Below are 21,492 nucleotides of genomic sequence, written 5' to 3' on the forward strand. Positions count from 1 at the left end.
AAAGGACACTTAGTTCATTATTCTGGCAGGAAGAAAGTCAAATTAGATTGGTCCACCACATCTTGGAGGATAATTGCGCTCATCTACGGCATCATGCTAAGCTTTATAGCCATTGATATTTAGATGCTTTTATAGATTTGACCAGGACTGAGTTAGCAGAATGACATCCAGGCTCCCTATGGTCTGTATCACTAATATCCTGTAACACTGAGAAGCATACAGACTTGCCTTGTAAATGATTCGGAGGGTCAAGATGGCATAACCCGAAATGTAAGGAGGATGATGAGGTGTACTGTACTGTGTCCTCTTTTGAATTAAGGAATTGATACTGTACTTGAGGCACTGGTTGTCTCACCAAAACTGCGGTCATGGTTGCCTACCACAGCCGCTGAATTCAAAACAAGACATGTCATTTTTATTCCCCAAATACCCGCTGGTGGCAAGTGTAGGCTTCTATACCCTGACATCAAAAGAAGTAAATCATAAATAATTCAGCCGCCGATGTGGAAGACTTCAAGTCTAAACCACCATTGAGAGAAAGACCCAATTGAATATTCCATCACCAATCAACGGCAATGTGAGCATTAGCACCTAATAGCTAACCAGGGCCGTTTGAATAGTTTACAACAAGTGTTATCCAGCAGAAGGATATTTATGACCATGCTGTCTCCTGCTACAGGAAACGCTTGGCACCTCCAATACAGTTATGAATAATGAGATGGTATCACGGCAATAGCACGCAACATGTCGGTGTTATTAGCTTACAATCCGGTGTCTTGCTTCATCTTCTGACTTGTTTCAAAACATTTTGCGCAAATGCTTGGTAATGGGTATATTCGCGATCCAATCTGCCAGGGACAGAAACCTAGCTTCATCTTATTCTCCAAGTCTCGGCTGAAAACGTTTTGCAAAAGCAATGTAATTTTCTTGTTTGCAGTCCAAGAAACCAAACGATCACCCCTGACAACATACATACACTGTATCTTTCCATCCATTATCCTCTGCCTGGTCAAGATTACCTAATGGATTTCCTGTGACGAACAATCACGTCTGAAATAAGGTTCACTCAGTGTGGAAACCAGGGTGTTGGCAATGCAGGTCAAGAGAAACTGATGGCAGCTAAGGTTACTTCCTGTAATGCTCTTGATGCCTTTTACATCGGTCATTGTACCTTTCAGCAGCAGGCTCTTTCCTGAGAATATTTCAAATTACTGAACAAGAATCATCATCTTGACAGGCGTCCCAGCCACTATTATAAATCAAAGATAAAAGTTTTTAATGTTGCAATCATGAAAATTTCCCATGATAAGATGTCTGAAAGAAATAGCCTACTCATGTTCATTCTATCAAAATGTCCCAATGATGTATTTTAGCACATCACGTTGAAATGTTAAGAGAAATTTACATTCCTTTCAGTTTCTATGGTAACTCGAATGATTCCCGCAAAAGGTCATCAGGGTGATCGACGGCAATGTTACAATCAGCTGACTCAATTTGAAATGTAGATTTAACTATCTCCAGATCAAGAATCATGATCATTGTAGGAGTTACATTAAAAGCCACAACGAGATTAGAACGAATTCAATCAATATATATCTGGTTATGGTTGACGGTTTATTGAATTTGGCATGGAACTCATATGATTTAGGATGTTATAGAATCGAACTTTTGCCCCCAAACTGCCAAAATAATGCTCCAGCTGACCCAAATGTAGGCATCAGAAGTGATGGCATGATCCATCTTGCTCAGACTATCCATGTTTATAATATTCCAAACCTTAGGCAGATGAAGTGATGGCATGATCTACCTTGCCTTCATCATCTATATATCAAATATTCTCCATCTTAAAATAGGCAGTTAGAGTGATTGATATCTTGATATACCCTGCTCTGACCATCAAAATATTCCTGACCAAGAATCAGCTGAAGTGATGAGCATGAAATCTCTCCCAATATATTCTCAAAGATTCTCTGGGATCAATAAGTGTCATGTCTCATCAGCCCTGTCTACCTCTATCCGGTTGAAAATCTGTACATGCTTCACTTTCATCAATAGATCTATCTTCCCATTGAAGTGATGAGCATGGCCATGGAGATGTGTCCAACTATGATACAATGTTCAATTGGTTATCCTGTTATCAATTACCACTGTGTCTCTTCTCTCTACTTGATACCTTGCTCACACCATCAACACTTTCCCAACATAGAAGCATGCCGCCTAAGTGATGAACATGACATCTCTGCCAATATGGTACCAAGTTCTGCAAGATTAACTCGGATCAATTACCATCATGTCTCTTCCGCCCTGTCTACTTTTATCAGGCTAGATCAGGCTTTACCAACATCCTCTTTGATTGGTGGCCGATGAAGTCACCAGAGCTGACAAGACAACGCCTCTGACATACACAGCCCAGACTAAGCCTCACACTCAAAGCTCCACAGCCAAATTGATATCAAAAATGTATAACAGTTCCATTTGGCCTAATGTTTTTGAGCTTCCTGATGCTCTCAAAAGGGCAGTCAGTAATGTTATTTTAAAGAAAAATTCCAAGAAATAGAGAGAATTTTTATGTCAAGCAATAACTGCCATTGTTGATCGAACATCAACCCTACCTGTGTCCCCTAAGAACAAGAATTGACATCATGAGCATCAAGTATTGGAGCATCAATGATCCACTCCCAAGAGCATTCAAGAAGAATATTCCTATTCACTGAATTGATTGCTTCCTAGATATTGAATTTGTGCATCAGCCTGTTACCAGTACCACCCAATAGAAGTATCGAAATTTTTAACATCTAGAAATGTTGCACGGATTCCTTAGCCCAGGAGCATTCAAGTAGATATTCTTATTGATTCAACTGATTGGTTCAGCATGTCAAACTCATCAAATTGGTGAACATGATTGGTTCCCATGATTGGATAGGAGCCAGAACATGTAAAGAAGTGCTCTCGAAAATAGTCGATCAATCCAAAGGCACTACATCACTTGGAAGAAGTGCATATTGTGAAAAGCTTTTCTGGAAATCGTATTTACCACAGTCTGCATTCTGTTTATACCAGCTTTGATCGTATCAACTGGTAAAAGTCCAGGTGCATGATTCTGGTTTCAAGTGATAGGGTCAACTGTCACATTGTTGGGTAAATGATGCACTTCATCATTTTCCCTGTATTCTAAATACAGACCACCACCTGATTTCATAGATAGTAAAACCAATGTAACTGATTTGATGTCACAAGTGGTGTAACCAAGCAGTTGTATTGTACATGTACCAAGGGAATTCCAATTCCAGTTGTCTACAACAGAGGTGTTAACAAGGTTTCCAGGTATAGATCAAGTTGTAACTGCAATAGTGTCTCCCTTTTGGCCACCGTGGTGAGTGCCAATGACGCCAGTCACGGCGAGCCTGGTAGGAAAGCTCTTCCATGTGATTCATATGTCAAGTATCTCATCAAATCACTCCCTACCACAGCAAACCGATCTTTAATAATGTCCTTTCTGGTGTTTGCAATGAACATGATGAGTACAAATGAGGTTTCCCATTACGAGAATGGCATTCTCATCAGTTTATATCTGTTGATGGTCCTTGATCGTGAAGAGAATGTGAGTGGTGCTCAGTGTACCAATCATTTTGAAGAAAGAAGTCAGAAGAGGTTGCTCCAGACGGATGCTGTTGACATGGTAAACCGGTTAATCTTTGCAAGCAAAATTTTCATATTTTTCATGAGTTCGGATGCAAGCGTGAAGATCAAACTTGCTATAATTTCAACTCTGATGCAATGACCATTAACTTTTGGCGACACGTGCAGAATTTACAATAAAATTTTTCTACACATCAGCCGATTGAAAATGACTAAATTCGCACACCAGTATGAGTAAATGCAGAGAAACCTCCAAAGGCTTTGACAATTATCTTGGTGGGAACACGCGATCAGATATAAGAAACTCTCAATTCAGAATGAGTCACAAGTAACCTTAGAAACGGCAAATTCGATATGCTTCTATTCCTCCATCGTTGCGGGTATAAACACTAGGCTATTTGCTTCACTGGTCCACAGATTTCATTTTCCATGCATGCACAATGTATTTGCAAGGCAAATTAACAAATTTCAACCAGGCAGTTATAACTTTCCGCCATAAACATTTTATTAGCAAGCAATTTTGGAAAGCACTAATTAGAATAATCTCATTCTAAATTAAATTAGTAACATAGCTTCTTAATTCCTGTGTGCTAATCAAATCTATCAGTAACCCATAATCTCTTTCTTGTTTATTACATTTTAAGAATAGAAATCATCCCAACATTGCTGAAGACATGATTAAATATTCTCAAAACGATGACAGCCAGACCAGAGTGGTGTGGATGACGTTTCGGCTATGGACATGAACTCCGATAACACCAAGATCAATAAGAAACGTCTACAACACAGAGCAGTGCCCTCAAACACACCAACCTACCTTATGTAGCCTTGACGAGACACACAATTCCCCATGACGAAAACACAACATAAATTCACAAAGACCCTACATATTCCTCGTTAGATAATCCCAAAATTAGACAAATGTCGTCCGAGTTTATCCAGTGAGTCACAATACATTGCCACGAAATTTCATTAGGTTCCCTTGCAGACGCTGCAAGGATCAGTTGGTGAAGTACACTGCACAAACGGGGGTGTCAGCTTTGCTGTCTGGTGTGCGGTCTCTCTGTGGCTCAGTTGAAAACACCGCAACTGGGAAGACGCCTACTAACCTTCACACTCGGGCATGAAGTTTGTTCGTGATATGACCCACAACTTTAAATGATATCACAGAATTTAATATTCATTTAAAATAATTCATCAATATAGCGAGGAAGATGTTTTGTTCACCCTCAGCATGGTGGATCAAGAGTAGGGAAACTTCTTTGAAATCGCTTTGAGAGCATTGAGTTTTTTGAGAGAGATGCTTTCAATTTCTTGAGCTCAACATATCTAGATATCGATAGTCTCTCCGGCCGAGAAAACATTTTGTCATCATCATCATCAAAAGCAATGACAAAGACTGGTGTATATTTCGATACATATTTCTATAGAAGAGGATGGTCTCTGCATCTTTATGGTTTCTTTTTTGATGCCACACATCGATCATGAAAACTAAAGCATCAGTAGACATAAGGGAATCTGGCGTCTGGTCGCTTTCAATGACATATAAACACCATAAAACATTGACAAGACTTTTAGTCTGAGGCTTAATTAACTAGATGAATATCATTTGTATTGCATTGTAAGTACCAAGTCTCACTTCCCTCTCAAATGTCAAATAAATGGTAGGATAACACTGTCTTCCTTTGAGAATTTTTCTAATCCCGCCCCATATCGTCAAAGAGTATATCGCCATTGATGTAGCCATTGCTCCAGCGGCAACAATGGAAAAGAATCTGTAATATTTTTCTGGCAAGAGGAAGTGACACCGGGAAAAAACATTTCCAGGTTGATGTGAATCTTTATTAGTGGATGAGAGGAAAGAATATATGAGGCTTCGGGAACAGAAATCTAAGAACAAAAATCTGAGAACTGTTGCTGAAACCTGCAAAGTAAATAATATATGCAATAGGTATTATTCAAAGGGGTTCTTTGACATGTTGTCAGACGAATGAGATGAGCGGTTAGGACTTTTTACCATAATTACGCTAGGCGATTAGGTTCCACAGATAACATCAGTTGGTTAGACAGGTTGAATATTTGAAAAGAAAGTCTCAAATATCAATTGATCACCATTACGAAAATGTCACCTGCAGTGTCAGAATATTGGCCACGCAACTCAGACTGTATAAACCTTTAATGAGATGATTCTCAGTACTTGCCTTGACAACGTCACTGGAGTCCAAAGTGTTGCCATGAGATTACCTCTGGTGGACTCCCTGACAAAGCTCCAATACCATGACAACAAGCGCAAACAGATGAGAATCTTATTCCTTCACCATGATAATCAATACGTTGCACTTGTTTTGGTATTCTCAGAGGGCCATTAGACGATAACACATAACACTTACACATACCTATACATGTTCTATCAATTGCTACAACAGCACAGGAAAGGGAGGCACAATGTGAGTAAAATTTGCTTCCCTAACCCCTTGCTACGATGGACTGTAGGTAATAGCATAGCAGTGTCTTGACACCACAAGTTCACAAGAGAACAGTCAATGGACACCCAGCCTTACACATCCCGCATTCATCCTCTCACATCTCAGTCAGTCCAGAGAGGTGCTAATGCCATCTATGTTTAAAGAGGAGAACTACAGAAGAACTGCATCATACGAAGTTAGATCGTCAACTACAGGTAAGGTATATTTCATTCCCGAGTCCAAACACTTTTTTTAACAGAAGTCTTCAAAAGTTGTGTCAAAAAGAGGTTCCCTTACCTAAGTTCCTTGATACGTTCTTCCTTTTCTTCTTGAATGATGTTCAAGCGCTTGATTGTATCTTGCATTTCATGAAGCTTTTGTTCATTTTCTTCTCGGACGACCAAGAGTTGTTCAACGTTACGATTCATCTCTTTGGCCTCTTCCTTGTAAACTGCAGCTTCCAATTGTGAAGACTGAAGCTGGAGAAGAGACATCATGCGATAAAGAAACATCAAGTTGAGAGCTGAGCGTTGACTCGGACATTATTTGCTCTATACTCATTTGCCATGTGTTTGGTGGTTAAAATCTGACCAACCAAGCTAACAGAGTCAGCAGCCTGGCAACCCTTGGGACAGCGTGGCAGTTATCTGGTTCCCCAGTCCATCAGAAAACTGCCAAGTAGTGCCTTAAAACAGCTGAGCTGCTTAATGCAGATATTCAATTTGGGAAAGTGAACATTTTAAGTAAGTTACCTCAGCATGCGTCTTGCGCAATGTTTCCTTGAGCATGCCCAGTCTTGCATCAAGTGTCATGTCCATACTGACCACATCATCTTCCATCTCCTTCATGGCTCGGTTATATTGCACAGTTATCACATCTTTCTCTTCTGAAATGGCAAATGATGACATCAATCAAGACATCAATCAAAATCCAAGAGTAATGGTGAAAATGAGCAGCCTTTTTCAACATCCTGGAGAAAACAATAATCAAAGAGTCAAAGAAACAGTGTGGTACATACCTTTTAATTTCTTGACTGCTTGCTTCAATTTTGTAACTCTAAAAACGAAAGATATGCATGACAATAATATGCATGACATAAAAGTTGTAAAAATTATAATCTGTTATTTGTTAGAATAAAATTTTCGATGGGCTTTGGCCACAAATGTCTAGTTTTTCCATTTTTTTCACTGTAAGTTTACTAGCCTCATGACCAACCCACTTTTCTACCCAGGCCTGGGACTACTTTAGCCATTCTCGGGACCAGATTCAGCTGAGCTCAGGAGTCATACTTACAGGAAATCAGATTCATCTTTCTCCCTCATTTTCTTTGCTAATTTACGGGAAGTGGCATGGATGTTCTTCTCCAGGCGTTTTATCATCACATCCCAGTTGTGCTCCGAGTCAAGACCTTTGTTGAGTTGGTTCATCTGGTGGACATATTGTAATACTGTATCCATCTTTTGATGGAATTGACTAACCTGCAAAAACAAACAATTGGGCATGAAAAACTGTGAAACAAGAACATTAGGTTGGGTGACCAAAGCTTTACTGCAGCCATGGAAAAATCTTCCAAGATCTCCATGGGAAATTCAAGTCTGAGGATATTTTCAAGGGACATTTGAAAATTTGTTTTTAAGAGCAGGTTTCAAGCTCTTTAAACGTAATATTCTGAGCAGTAAATAACACCAACCTGACCACAACAGACTGTGTCATCCAGAGCCAGACAAAATAAAATCTTTGACACTACTTACTATTTTGGACGGCGTTGGTAAGCCTTTTTTAGGTTTTTTAGAGCTCATTATCACAGCCACTTCCCTGTCGACATCAAATGAGGAATCATCCAAGTTAAATGACAGCGAGGCATCGCCATCTTTTTCACAGAATGGACTCGGAAGGCTGTCGTCATCATTTACCTAGAACACAGGGTTCAAATGGTAACCAATTCACAAACATTTTTTGGGACACTTGGGAAAATAGTTTCTAACAGAGGTCATGCACTGCAACGCCGCTTTTTCTGACTTCTGAACAGTTTCTCTTGTCTAACTTCTTCGTGATTTATCAGACAACAAGTAGTGTGTCACTGTGGATTCTAGCCTGGTACACCCGGTACAAACCATATCGCGTTTGCTTCTCATTCACATTAGAAGGCAGTGTCAGCTTGTAAAGGTAGTAATAAATTCCTTACCATGCAGTCTTTAAGCTCGGATAATATGGAAGGGAGAGCTCTTGAGACTGGTGTGCTAGCTGCTCCAGGGATGATCTTGACTGGCATCAAGTCCTCTCCTTCATCTTCCTCGTCGGACATCAGGTCAGAACTCATCATGCGACTGCAACAACATACAGAAGTAGGTCTTGGAAGGCTTGGCAATTATAACTGACCAGTGCAGGAAACCACAATGGTCACGTCAATAGGTTTTGACAATTTTAATCTTTTGAATCAATTACTTTGTCCCACACATGGATCATCAACAGTCACCTTTTAAAATAATTACAACCTAGATGTGTACTTACTCCATATAGTCTTGTCTTGTTTGGTTCAATTCCTTCTCTAGCTCTTCTTTCTCTTTTTTCAAGCACTAAACAAAAGGATTGATACAAGTAAGCTTAAGTGCTCTTAATTCAGTTTTGTACAGAAAGGCCTTGTGTGAATAGACATGACACTATCAGTAAAAGTATTATCTAGTCTTTCTTCATATCATCCAAATAAAAGTTAGCATTTTATACATAAAGCAGGTACACTAGTGCTTTGAGGCATTTGGCACCAGTTTAAAAAGATGAATAACCTACAACAACCAACAGGAACACATTCTTACCTTATTGGTTTTAGTTAGATCTTCAACATGACCCTGCACTTCTTCAAATGCATTTTGTCTCTATAGAAAGAGAAAATGCAGAAATATGAGGCCACTATCAAATGGATACCCCAAGGACAGAATCTAGGGTCTAAATAGGGCTGCCATGGAATTAAACTGGAGACAGGGGGTCCATGTGGAGATAAAGCCTGGGAGGGTCTTAGTTGACATGGTTGAGTTCGAAGACTGTCTGCACTCAGAATGAGGCTAATGCCTTTCCCATTGAAATCATCATTTTCGGATACCCAGGTATCAATGGATGTCATATAACACCTCACCACAAGTCAATTTCAGGTCTACACCCACCTTGAGTTCATCAGCCTGATGCAGATCGTTCATTTCTTGGATGGCGTTATATCTCTCCTGCAATGTAGACACATTCATTTTGTGAGTTTACATTATTACAAAAATAGTGTTACTTCATGTAAAAAATAAGTAATATTCTGACTTTAAGTGCCTAATTTTCTTTACAGTGACAGTTTGACATCACATTCTGACATTAACACAGACCATTGTTGTAAGCGTATGCATAGTCAAACAGGAAAGTTAAGTATCACCTTGGGGGAAAACAGCATGAAAATGTACAGGTTTATAGTGTGACCTCTGCCAGATCGACAGACAATTTTTGACTTACTTTATGTTCATTAAACTGCTGAAATAGTTCCTCTTGGTGTACCTTGGCTTCTTGGAGCTCTTCAAATGCTTTCAGAAACTGAAATCATTGAGACAAGCAGGGTAATAAATTTTGATTACTGTAACCATTGAGGTGCTTTATGCAACTTTCAATGTGTGTCTTGTATGCCCTCCATTTCAAGGATACAACTTGGTTGGTTGAAGCCAGAGGAGTACCAGCACTGGCTGAATCACTGGGCCTTCTTCCCAGTTTTGAGTCTGGACATCCAAATTGTTTCTAAAAAGCAGTTCAAGGGTAACAGCCATATGTACAGCTTTCTGGAACCAATGCATGATTTAAAACTGTGCTATGATGTTATGTGGAATAATAAACAGCAAAGCACCTAGAAGCAATTAACAAAGGAAGAAGCATCTATACACACGCTGGATATTGAAAGAAAATAGCTTTTATAACATATTTACTTCATCATAACCAGAGAACTCCTGAAATTGGAAAAGAAGGAGCTGAGGTTGAATAGTGTGTATGCCTACGATATTATTGTCTGATCAATGAGTGTTTTCATAGCAGATGTCGGAGAGAATTCCAAAGAGATTTAAACATAATCACAACTGGCCTTATTTCACAAAACAAGGCACCCATAGTTTTATGTATTTCATACAGAATATGCAGCAGTGGAACAAAACGTTATGGTTCTCCTGAAACGATTAAGTCCAAAGGATGCTCAAACCCTTTACAGTTCGAGTTTCACGTTCCCCCTGCCCCTCCTTCAACTCACCTTATTCCTCGAGTCACTAAGGTGACCTTCAAGTTCACTTTTCTCTTTTTCTACTTCCCGTAACTTGAGTTGCTGTGTCCGATTCGTTTCCTCCATATGTGAGATTGTCAGCTTTAATTCCTCATTTTCTTTGAATACGTCCTTACTTTTATCAATGCTATCCTGCATGCTAGAATATCAAAGGAACAAAACTCTAAATGTTTCAGAAAGAGAAAGAAAACTCCATGATTATCGTAAGAGTGTAAACTGGATGACAGCACCCTTGACTGACAAAGACACAGCACTCTGAATTCAGACTAAGAAACAGTTGCTCAAGTCACTCCTCATGACTAAGAAACAGCACTCTGGGTGACTTGGAAACAGCACTCTGACACTGAGTGACTAAGAAACAGCACTCTGATTCTGAATGACTCTGATAGGTTTATTCAGCACAACATAAAAACACAGGATTTCAGTCCATAATTGGTATTAAATTCAAAACCACATAAACTGAAAAATCCGTTTAAAGATACATGTAACAATATCTGTTAGTAAATGCTTATTCACTTTGACACCGAGGAAAACAAAGGTGAAAAGGCAGCATGCAGATTACACACATAACACACAAAGTACGTGTTTCCTTTGCATCTCAGATCATTGAAAAATGTCAAAGAGTCAATTGACTACAATATCATGAATATCACACAAAATCTCAAATGGGCCAATTGATGAAACAGTAGCTAGTTTCTATTACCATTTACAAGAGAAGGATTATGATCATGTGTGTTGTGCAAGAACTCTAAACGGACATTTTTGATACTTTAAACATACTTCCATATCTTTTTCTCCAGCTCTTCAATCTCCATGGCCTTTTGATAGATGGTATCCTCGGTGACCTCGAGCTGCATCTGCAACTTGATGTTATCATCGTTGATCTTCTTGTTGTGGTGCTGGAGGTTGGCAAGTTTGTTGGCGAGTTCCAGATTATCACTGAAAACACAAAATTTGATTTCATAAACTTCTGAATTCTCTCAGTGATGAAATATGACAATTACATATAACCCACTGATGACCCTAAGTGACCTGATTACAGTCTTTACTACTGTGGCACCTTGTCTTCTAGCAATGACTTGGAGAAAGGCCACTCCAACATCAAGTGATGGCAATCAGGGTTCAATGGGATACAAAATGTATAAGGGTCAGCCCTGTCTGAGATGATCATTAAAAGTAATTTCACCCAAATATGATGTGCATTTCCATGATTATAAGATAGTTATCATTGTATATTAGCTCTACCTGAATGCTAGACGCTTATCAAACTTACATCTCATCTTGGTGGGAATTGGTGGTATCTTCTCCAGATGCTTCAAGACTTCCATAACTAATGTCAGCTGCCTCGGAACCATTTATAATCCCTGAAAGAAAATCACACAAAATTATGATGAAAACGAGTGAAATCACATTTAGGAGTTGACAGTCCTTGGGCATTCTTGTCATGGTCACCTTCACAAATCCACGCTGAAAAAGACTGTCACATCAACTTTTGTTGACTGTACCAGTTTTCAATTTCCTCTTAACCAGGCCTAATTAGGAGGGTACTGATCAAACCCAAACAACCAAAGAATTCAATAAAGTACCAAAGAACACAACTGAAATTAACATCCATTTTAGCTCCACCCTCTCGGGTGTTTGGGCAGACAACCAATAATGGCGGCAGTGAGGTATCAATGCCTTATGCCAAATGGTATGCAGTCTAATCCCAGTTTCATATATTTTTCACAATATCCAGTTTGGTTTGAACACCTTGACGATAATGAATGAAAGACCTGCCCAGTGACTGAGCACAGGTTGGTTGAAATGGACTTTAGTTCCTAACAATTCATACATCACACATGTCATGATGATGACACATACTGGCCATTAATCTTCACGAAATGGTCAAGACCCAAATCATGAAGTGAAGAGGCCTTGAGGCAGGTGGATAGAGATACCGCCAAGTTTTCCTCCAGCTCCGTACGGCCTGAACCTACCGTCACTAGACCCCTCCTCATCCTCATCATAATTAGTATAGTATAACATTATACCAACTTCATCGAAAACTAATCCAAAATAATCACAAAATCAACATCAAAACTCAACATTGTGAAAATATCCGCAATGTAAAATTAAGACTATGAGAAAATTTCATTTGAGCAGCAGGTGTTTATACACAGGTCTCTCCCTCTGATATCAGGAGTCTTGTTGCCATTGGATAGCCCTGGGCCAGGTAAACCAACAATGCCATAGCCAATATTATCAACACATCTAAGAGGTGGTATACTGATAGGACTGGCCTAGATTAACTACAGTTTGATGCCAATTACGAGTTTAGTGAAAGGGAGGAGAGGATTGTCAAATATTTTCGTTGGGACGAATACTTTGTGACCATTTATGGCGACTTGTTTAATACTGCAAACTCAAGACAATGCCAGATCTCAAGAGCTTTGTACACAATTAAGTATGATGGATGTGAGCTCTTTATGTCAATTACTCTAATGGCTATAACAGTCAAGCAGCCATCCACATATTTTCAAGCAAGAACCTGCAGAGCCGCTGAGGACCACAACGAACAATCCTCAGGAAATCTGTTATTTGGTCCAAGACTGGAGAACATATAAAAGCATCCTTTTTCATGCCTACCTCTTCTGAAAACCTTTGTTCTGTCGCTTTGGGTCCAACACGGATTATTGTTATTCTTACATTTGTTCATGATTGGAATTTTACTTTTTCCAGAGGCTGATCTGACCCTGACCCTGTCCTCAGCTGTGAGCATTTTGATATCAGGAAGTTTTCTTGATAATAAGATTCCAACTAGTGTGTAATATAATCCACAGATCGGAAAATTTCGGTCATCACCTATTATCTTATACTATCTAAGTAGAATATAGTCCATCACCTACTGTCGGAATAACTTATTTTCAATAAAAGAGTATTTGCGTCCAAAACGTCACATCATCATCACAAGGAAAGTGCAACAAACATAAAATAATAGAAAATATCCATGTGGCGTTGGATGAAATAAGTATATGACCACAACCGTGACACCTAGGCCATACACAAGGTGGACTAGAATGTGAAAAGTCAACCAGGATATCAAAACTAAAAAAGAAATCGTCTGATTGAGTGTATGAATGTGTATTGAATACATGAATTTGAAGCACACTCCAAAGGTGTATTTTGCGAAGTGAGGTACCACAATATGTGAACAATATATCAACATTATGAAATAGAAACTGTGATCAATTTCCAATTCCAAGAACAAGCACACAAAACAACTGCAATCCAACCAGACACTTTTTATGCCAGTATTTCATGAACTCCAGTTGACTTTTCAATACAATAACTTTTTATGAGACCAACATGTGATTGACCACACGTTATAAAATGCTGGCTGAACTTGAATACAATTTTTTTAGCCATTTGAACAAGATGGGGGTACACCGGGTCAATGGGAGTACACCGAGTCAAAAACAAGAAAAGGTGGTTTACAAGAATAGAATTATTCAACAGACTACCTCAGGTGACCAATTCAAACAAGGACCACCTTAGTACTGGGCAGTACAACAGGAATATACAGCAACATGTCAAATCATACCTTTGGCACCTCTTGGGGTTCTCCTCCAAATTCTTGGTTTTCCACATAACCAGCTCATTTTGTTCGGGTTAACATGCTGTCAATATTCACTACACATATGATCAATTGAAATCCAGGAGTGCCAACATATATCCATAAGTATCAGGACTTGCAGAATCCCTGTGTTTGCTACATTTACCATTAATCTGAACTAATCCTGAGAGAATACCATTTCCTAGCCTCCTCATGCATAAAAGGACAACTTGTCAAACATTGTATTCCACAGGTATCAGACATAATAATAATTATTAATTGTGGTACACACTGTCTAGTGTTTTCCACTCCTGTTCATTATCGAATCCATTGAGGCCATTATATGGTATCTACAAAGGCGGCACATATCTTGAGGACACAAGGCCTGTATGTTATTCAAACACCCAACATTTTGTGAAAAAATCCATACCAAACTGGTATTCCAGAGAAAAATCCGGGAACCCAGCACCAACACCTTTTACATAAATTGCATAGTTCTCAACGTCCCATTCTTATTTTTCAAAATATAGAATAAGGACAGTTCTATTGAAATCAAATAAATTCTGGTAAAATGACCCAAATCCAACACATCTTCCCAAAAATAGGTCAACATGTGAGACAATAAGCCTGAAGGCGATTTTTATCAGAGAAGATGTTCACTGGACTAAGATATAGCGAGCTTGCCGCAATAGGAATTGATTATCAGTAATATTATTCATACACTGTAGGCCTACCTAATGAAAACATAATCAATCTACACCTGCGACCACTTGGAGAGCTGTGCATAGTGCTTATCCAATTATTAACATGGTTGTGGTCTGATAAGGACACAGAAGCAATATCTCTCATTTCTGGACATGGAGGTCTCGGTCAACCTAACTAATTTTTTTAACTGCTACTGTAAATTGCCAAGTTTTTTTCTAAATCATTGCTCAACCTTTTCTTATCATGACGATATTTTATTGGTTGAGCCTTGATGTTGAGGTTTCTGATCAATAATTCCTAGACTTGAAATTCAAAAGGCCTATTGTTAACCCATGGGCACAGTAAGTCCAATCTGTTGTGATATGAAATCAACCTATGTACATCTTGTTTTTGTTTTGCTTGAGGGAGATCATTCTATCGTATCAAACTGCCAATCAAGGTTACACTCATATTAGAGGCGTTCATTGTTTTTTTGTGGCTCAGGCAAAGCCTTAACCCTTTCACCATGTTACAGCCCATTGCTTGAAAATGTGAAGAAAACTCTGAAGAGTACCCAAACCCGAGGTATTCATCATCAAGCTCTCACCGAGTACTTTCAAATAAATATCCCAATGACAATGTGACATGGTTTCAATGATATTTCATTTTTCCAGGCATTTCCTATCTTGAGCAAAATTGTCAATGGCAGTATAAAAAGGGTAAGAAAGTATGAGCACCAAGATAGTAAACTTACACTTACCATTAGATAATTTACAAAGACATATCTGTTGCCAGGATTCTGCATCACCAGGGATGTCTTGCATGGTCTTCACTGGCTCAACTGGTGAAAGGCATGAGCCTGAGTCCTGAGAAGCAAATGTTGATGAAGACATACCGCTCTCTTCTTCCGAGTCCATATCACAACTACTATTGCTGGAAGAGGAACCAAATGTGAAAGGTGATTAGAATCTGTGATAACCACTTGCTGTGGTGGTTGCCGGTACATAGGTGGACAGTAGCCGGACTCCATACGAGCAAAAATCCAATCGGTTTACAACGCCGCTACTGTAATAATGAATGAATCCTGGGCAATGCTTTGCTTTAGCCCTGGGAAGTCACACTGGTCCAGCTTAGGGTGGATGACCTAACCCAATGGTGAGGTTTTCACTGGGGACACAAAATAATATAACAGTTAGGGGCCACAACACAATCGCCAGAATCATCTGTCGCTGGTTAAATTGAGAGTCGAAAGAAGCTGAAAGGAGTGCCTCTGACCCCTTTAAAAATTTGTTGACAGAAGATTCAGCGAATCTATCCCGGCTCACAGCAGGCATATTACAAAAAATCTAAATCACCACCTTGACACTGCGTCATTTGATTTATGAGTAGTGCTAGGGGCGATATTATACCTATGACTTCTTTGTCGAATAGTTCTGATCCAGTAATTCATCCCAGTACGATATTCCTCCAAGTCGACCTCTACATCTCGAGAGTCTGGGTCGAGGATTGTGGAGAGTTCATCAAGGTCGTCAAGACAGTTTAATCCACCCTGGAGAAGCAACGTACAGAGATTATCCAACCATTGATGCTTTTGAGAACACGGCAGCTACTTAGTAATATCTGAAAACACTTTCATGCCTTACTGGTTCATTCAATCCATGTCTTTATCAGTACACATGTATTATATTATTTTAATCTTACATCTTTTCCTTCTGTTGTCTTCCTGAGATATTCTACAAGACATGTGACAGAAACAGTTCCCTTGGAAAACTGGTCACAATTGTAGAAGACCGAGTCGATGAGATCTTCCTCCGATATCAACAGCAATTCCTGGCTCCTAAATCGGGCGAGTCTAGGAGAGAAACACCCCTGGTTGGTGTCAGAGTGAGACATTTGGAAGGACAGGTCGCAATCACTGGCCATACTAAAAATAGAAAAAAAATTAAGGGTTTCATCATATTCTTCCCCTCTATCATGTAGCCTGTAAATATTGAAAGGAGCCAAATGAAGCAAGCTAAACTAAACGAGCCAAATAAGCGTTTTAAACCTGAAAGTGAAATGAAAGATCAAGTTTACATTTAATATCCATTGCAGGATTCAGTCAATGTTTATGGCGTAAAAATTAAAATATATATTATTCCCATAGTCCCATTCATTTGGGTTCATTTCAAGTTTTGCATGGGGCACAATGGAAGGATTCATTTACTCATTTATTTTGGCTTGTTTAAAACTTGAAAAACATGAAAACCTGATCTGCAATTTCATGTTTGGAATGTTTATAGTTTGGCTTGTTTCATTTTGGGTCGTTTCAACTTTTACATACACTGATACCCGTCACTCAGTCGTGTCAATTAGGTGGGCTGATCCTATAAAAATGGGTAATATCAGATTGCCACAACTGGTACAATTGTTGACAGTAGATCTGCTGACATACATGTATGGTCAAACTCACTTACCTGTTTCTTCATGAAGACTCTAATGCAATATGAGTAAAATCATTGAATATTCATTAATATAAATTCCACAATTTACTCAGTTCACATTGTTAACATATTTTAATTCCTGTTCATCCCATCACTTCATGCATGTAATTTGAAAATGTTGATCCTAAATTCCAGCAGATATTGTGATAATCCAGTGAAATATTCCATCGGGTTTCAATTTATTACAACCATCCATGGTACAAGCATGTTGCACTTGTTGCGTGGAATGTTTTGTACAAAAACTTTGCAATCAATAACTGAAAAATATATTGACAAACTGATTGTGACCAGCTGATGCACATGTTGGTAGTGCTCTGGAACGGTGATCAAACATCAGTCTGAGACATGTACAAGTTATCGATGCACATGTCAGGCCCGATTGAAATAAAAAAACATGTGCACTACTTTTGCGACTTGCATTTCAACAATCGACATAATGGAAATACAGTGGAACCTCCCTTAGCGGACACCTCTCAATTAAGGACAACCTCTCTATTAAGGACACTAGTTATGGTCCCAAATTGGTTATTTTCATTTAATTTGACCTCTTTAATCAGGACACTTCTCTATTAAGGAGAGCACTTGTCAGTCCCAAGAGTGTCCTTAATAGAGAGGTTCTACTTATGCTCTTGCAGGCTTCACAAATCTGCCAGAAACTTACACTAAGTACAGCACTATCTTCATTGAGGACCAGAAAGCCGAGAGAATCGGGAATGTGATTAATTCTTTGGGTGATGGTGGACATTCTACCTGGTGGGCTGGTCACTGTTCACTGAAAAAGATTGAAGAAACAAGTCGCCACAATTCCGTTGGGGTCATATGCAATTTGAATTGCAGCGGACATCGCGGTTTTACATAAGTTGTGAACCGGTGCTACGGAATATGCTGCATGACACAAGGGGCTTAACATCACAGTAGAAAAGAATCATGTTGAATTTGGCAAAATCACAGTGCTGGACCAGGCCTCTGAATCTGATGATTGATGGGGGCGGGCGAGGGGGTTGATCCAGCAGCAGCTGGTAGCAGACATTTTTCTTGACTCTTGCTTCACGCTGCTACAGCTTAAAGAGCTGTGGTACAGCCATGAAGCAGTGTCATCACTGTTGAAATCGACCAAAGTTTGTTTGTGAGGGCCTGAGTTTCGTCCAAAAATAGATCTGTTTACACACAAATTGCAATGGCGTATTGCAGGTACACGTCAACGGGTCATTGTCGGACGTGAATTCACCAAGAAAACAAAGGAATTAAAGGATTCATTGAACTCATTAACACATCATTAGTTTTCAGTGAAGTTCAACTGTATTCCTAGACAAATTACTTTGGTATATAGAGAGTAAGATTACAATAACGTTAAAGTTTGAGTTCCGGGGAGATAGAGCTGTCAGTTGGTTTAGTGGCGCAACGACCTAGCTTATAGCGAGCAATAAGTAAACTAAGATTTCAGTGATGGCCGTATAGTTGCAAGTAACTGGCATTTTGAAGTCATATTTCGTGCTATAATAAATACGCTATAAACATAATGCTCAAAATTGATTCATGAAAAGGGTGACAGGGCAATATTAAGCAAACAGTAATGGAAAAAAGTGTAATTCCATGAACTGAAAATAGTTTTTAGACACTATTACATGTATTGGCTTACTTTTCCGTAAACCACGAGAACAATGCATGTGAAAATAAACTAAACAAAAGCTCGGTCAGGCTGGTGGTCTCTATACTGGCGTCCGTGAGTGCTGACAGTCTAGTGGCGCGGCCTACGGATACGATCGAAAGGACGGTTTGGGGTTCCGGCCACGGTGTTCGCTGGCATTGGTCATATCTCTCCGAAACCTTTACAAAACTGAACATCTCGTGGCATCCAATGACGGTAATTTCTTGAACAAGTGTAAAGAATAAAGAAACTTGGTTCAATGTATTTAGCCTCTTGTTATCCTCTCCTGCCATGCCTGCAGACTGTAGTTCAGCCCATGTTGTCAAGCTGTGAAATTTGCTGCACCCCCAGACCATTTTGTCTCAGTCACAGCCTAAGACACACTTCTGTCTCAACCTTGGACAAACTCACCCATGCCCTGCTGTGAAATGACCATTCTGTCTCACTCACAGCATTGGTCCAGGACGTGTATATCAGACAAAGACACACTTCTGTCACAACCTTGGACTAACTCGCTCCGTGATGCCTAGCTCGGACCCTTGGTGCACTACCTGACCATTCTGTCTCAGTCACAGTCTGGGCCAGGACATGTATTGGTCAAAGACACATTTCTGTCACAACCTTGGACTAACTCGCTCCGTGATGCCTAGCTCGGACCCTTGGTGCACTACCTGACCATTCTGTCTCAGTCACAGTCTGGGCCAGGATATGTATTGGTCAAAGACACACTTCTGTCACAACCTTGGACTGACGATCGCTCCATGATGCCTAGCTCGGACCCTTGGTGCACTACCTGACCATTCTGTCTCAATCACAGTCTGGGACCAGGACATGTATTGGTCAAAGACGCACTTCTGTCACAACCTCGGACTAACTCGCTCCGTGATGCCTAGCTCGGACCCTTGGTGCACTACCTGACCATTCTTTCTCAGTCACAGTCTGGGACCAGAACATGTATTGGAGTTGTCTCAATTAAAAAGTGTACTTAGATTTATGAGTTACTCTATTTTGATACAACTTTACATTTTGAAATGAACCTGTTATCTTTATTTTCATTAATTGATTTAGAGCATAATAATTACAACGTAATTAATTAGTTGACCTGAACAATCAGCCCAGGTTGCCCATGTGATATCCCATGTGGGCCCCCGATGTGACACATGACATAAATGCAAATGAATACAGCTTCTAGTGCAAATGGCAAAATTTCTGGGTGAAAATCCTGAATCTATGCATTTATTTATCTTTTCTCTAACTACTTATTATTTGTACTGTTTTATCAGTTACAAATATTGTAATACCCTTGATTTGAGATGTTGTCAGCCCAGTGGTTTCTAGAGTTTTAGAGTGGGCCTACAGGGCCCCTGCAGGACTTCTTTAGACAGTTCTCCAGCTAGGCAAGATATCTTCTGCTACCGGGCCTATATAGCTGGCAAGCGCAAGAACAAAGCGGCTTTATATCCAGTCGTAACAAGTCCTCTGCCCGAAAACTCCTGCCGAAGTTCAGAGTTGTCTGAGTTATTAAGCCAAGCCAAGCCAAGCCGAGTCGACAAGTGTATTGTCGAAAAGGAACCCTTATTTAGGGTATATTCAGGGTACATAGCCTCTGTCGATATATGGTCCGGTTTACGAGAGATTTCACAACCAAAAATGAACAGTTTTGAAGCAGTCAGCTAGGTTTCGTCTCACTTTCTTTCAATGGTCAAATCTGTATTGATACCGGATTAATTGGACGGACCGGGCACATCAATCTATTTCTTGTTAATACCCTTTAATTGAAACACGGTGTGAGTTATAACTAAACATGTAGTTCCTGGCATAGTTCCACCTAAGTCATTTTATATATTAAACAAGCTTAGAAAAAACACTTGAATTTAAAATACATTTAATTGAGGGAGTAAGCATTGATTCTTACACCTCAAGCCTTTGTGAGCAAAATAGTCCGATTGAAACGGCTTATAATCATTTTGAAGTCTTTGTTGAAATCTGACTTTTTAAAAGCAATCCTTCTTGCACAAACCTTAAAAAGGCAAATTGTACTCGCTTCACAAAAGCTAACCTCAACATCTGCGGAGTTGTGGTCAAAGCGGCTTTTAAAGCTCCCTTTTATGATCTAAGTCAAACTAAAATTACTTGTCGGGGAAGAAACGACCACTCTAACTCTGGATAGCATCCGTGTACAAATCATGTAGATGACACGCTGTGGTTTTTGGTCAAGTCAATTTGAAGGCACTTTGTCTACCCGCTTTGATTCTATCAATAGGTCATCACTTTAATCTACACTTGACATTTTTAATTTTCCGACACGGCGTTTAATTCCCCAGAGTTCATTCAGTAATGATCTAGCTAAGATTCAGAATTCTTACGCACTGGACACCCTGGATTGTCAACAACAGACGGGCCCTTTGCTCAGTCACCCGCATCACTTCAAGTCACAAGCGGCCTCTGTACGGGCCTCTCACGTCCTGGCCGCCAGAAAGTCGTACAATGGCAGAAAAGCCGAAATAGGAAAGTTTACATAAAAGCCTCACTTGAGAGTAAAGTTACGTGCTTCCGCTGTCGAGATGGACACACCAGTTGAAAGAGAAAGTCATCAAACCTTCATCATCCATAAACTCTTCGGCGAAAGCCATTCGCTCTTTCAACTGGTAAGCTCTCAGCTTTAATAGCTACAAGACCTTTGACAT

General features: G+C 39.7%; 1 protein-coding gene across 14 annotated transcripts in view; it reads right to left on the reverse strand.

The window, feature by feature from the left end:
- The window catches only part of LOC135488832 (uncharacterized), a 61,924-nt gene extending 44,023 nt beyond the window's left edge, over window positions 1-17,901 (reverse strand). For 12 of the 14 annotated variants that reach the window (XM_064773723.1, XM_064773729.1, XM_064773722.1 and 9 more), the window contains exons 1-18: window positions 17,819-17,901; window positions 16,376-16,598; window positions 16,084-16,223; window positions 15,435-15,607; window positions 11,669-11,759; window positions 11,176-11,334; window positions 10,366-10,534; window positions 10,052-10,072; window positions 9,591-9,668; window positions 9,263-9,319; window positions 8,918-8,977; window positions 8,616-8,680; window positions 8,290-8,431; window positions 7,856-8,017; window positions 7,398-7,582; window positions 7,123-7,160; window positions 6,857-6,990; window positions 6,402-6,583 (exon numbers count right to left, since the gene is read on the reverse strand). In XM_064773723.1, the coding sequence (XP_064629793.1) occupies window positions 6,402-6,583; window positions 6,857-6,990; window positions 7,123-7,160; window positions 7,398-7,582; window positions 7,856-8,017; window positions 8,290-8,431; window positions 8,616-8,680; window positions 8,918-8,977; window positions 9,263-9,319; window positions 9,591-9,668; window positions 10,052-10,072; window positions 10,366-10,534; window positions 11,176-11,334; window positions 11,669-11,759; window positions 15,435-15,607; window positions 16,084-16,223; window positions 16,376-16,598; window positions 17,819-17,841 (2,102 nt within the window). In that variant the 5' untranslated portion in view covers window positions 17,842-17,901. Of the gene's footprint in view, window positions 1-6,401; window positions 6,584-6,856; window positions 6,991-7,122; window positions 7,161-7,397; window positions 7,583-7,855; window positions 8,018-8,289; window positions 8,432-8,615; window positions 8,681-8,917; window positions 8,978-9,262; window positions 9,320-9,590; window positions 9,669-10,051; window positions 10,073-10,365; window positions 10,535-11,175; window positions 11,335-11,668; window positions 11,760-13,978; window positions 14,246-15,434; window positions 15,608-16,083; window positions 16,224-16,375; window positions 16,599-17,818 lie in introns of those variants that run through there. The other 2 variants (XM_064773724.1, XM_064773735.1) reach the window with 2 other exon arrangements.
- Between the last annotated feature and the right edge of the window lie 3,591 nt (window positions 17,902-21,492).

Source organism: Lineus longissimus, chromosome 5 (assembly GCF_910592395.1).
Source record: "Lineus longissimus chromosome 5, tnLinLong1.2, whole genome shotgun sequence".
NCBI lineage: Eukaryota > Metazoa > Nemertea > Pilidiophora > Heteronemertea > Lineidae > Lineus > Lineus longissimus.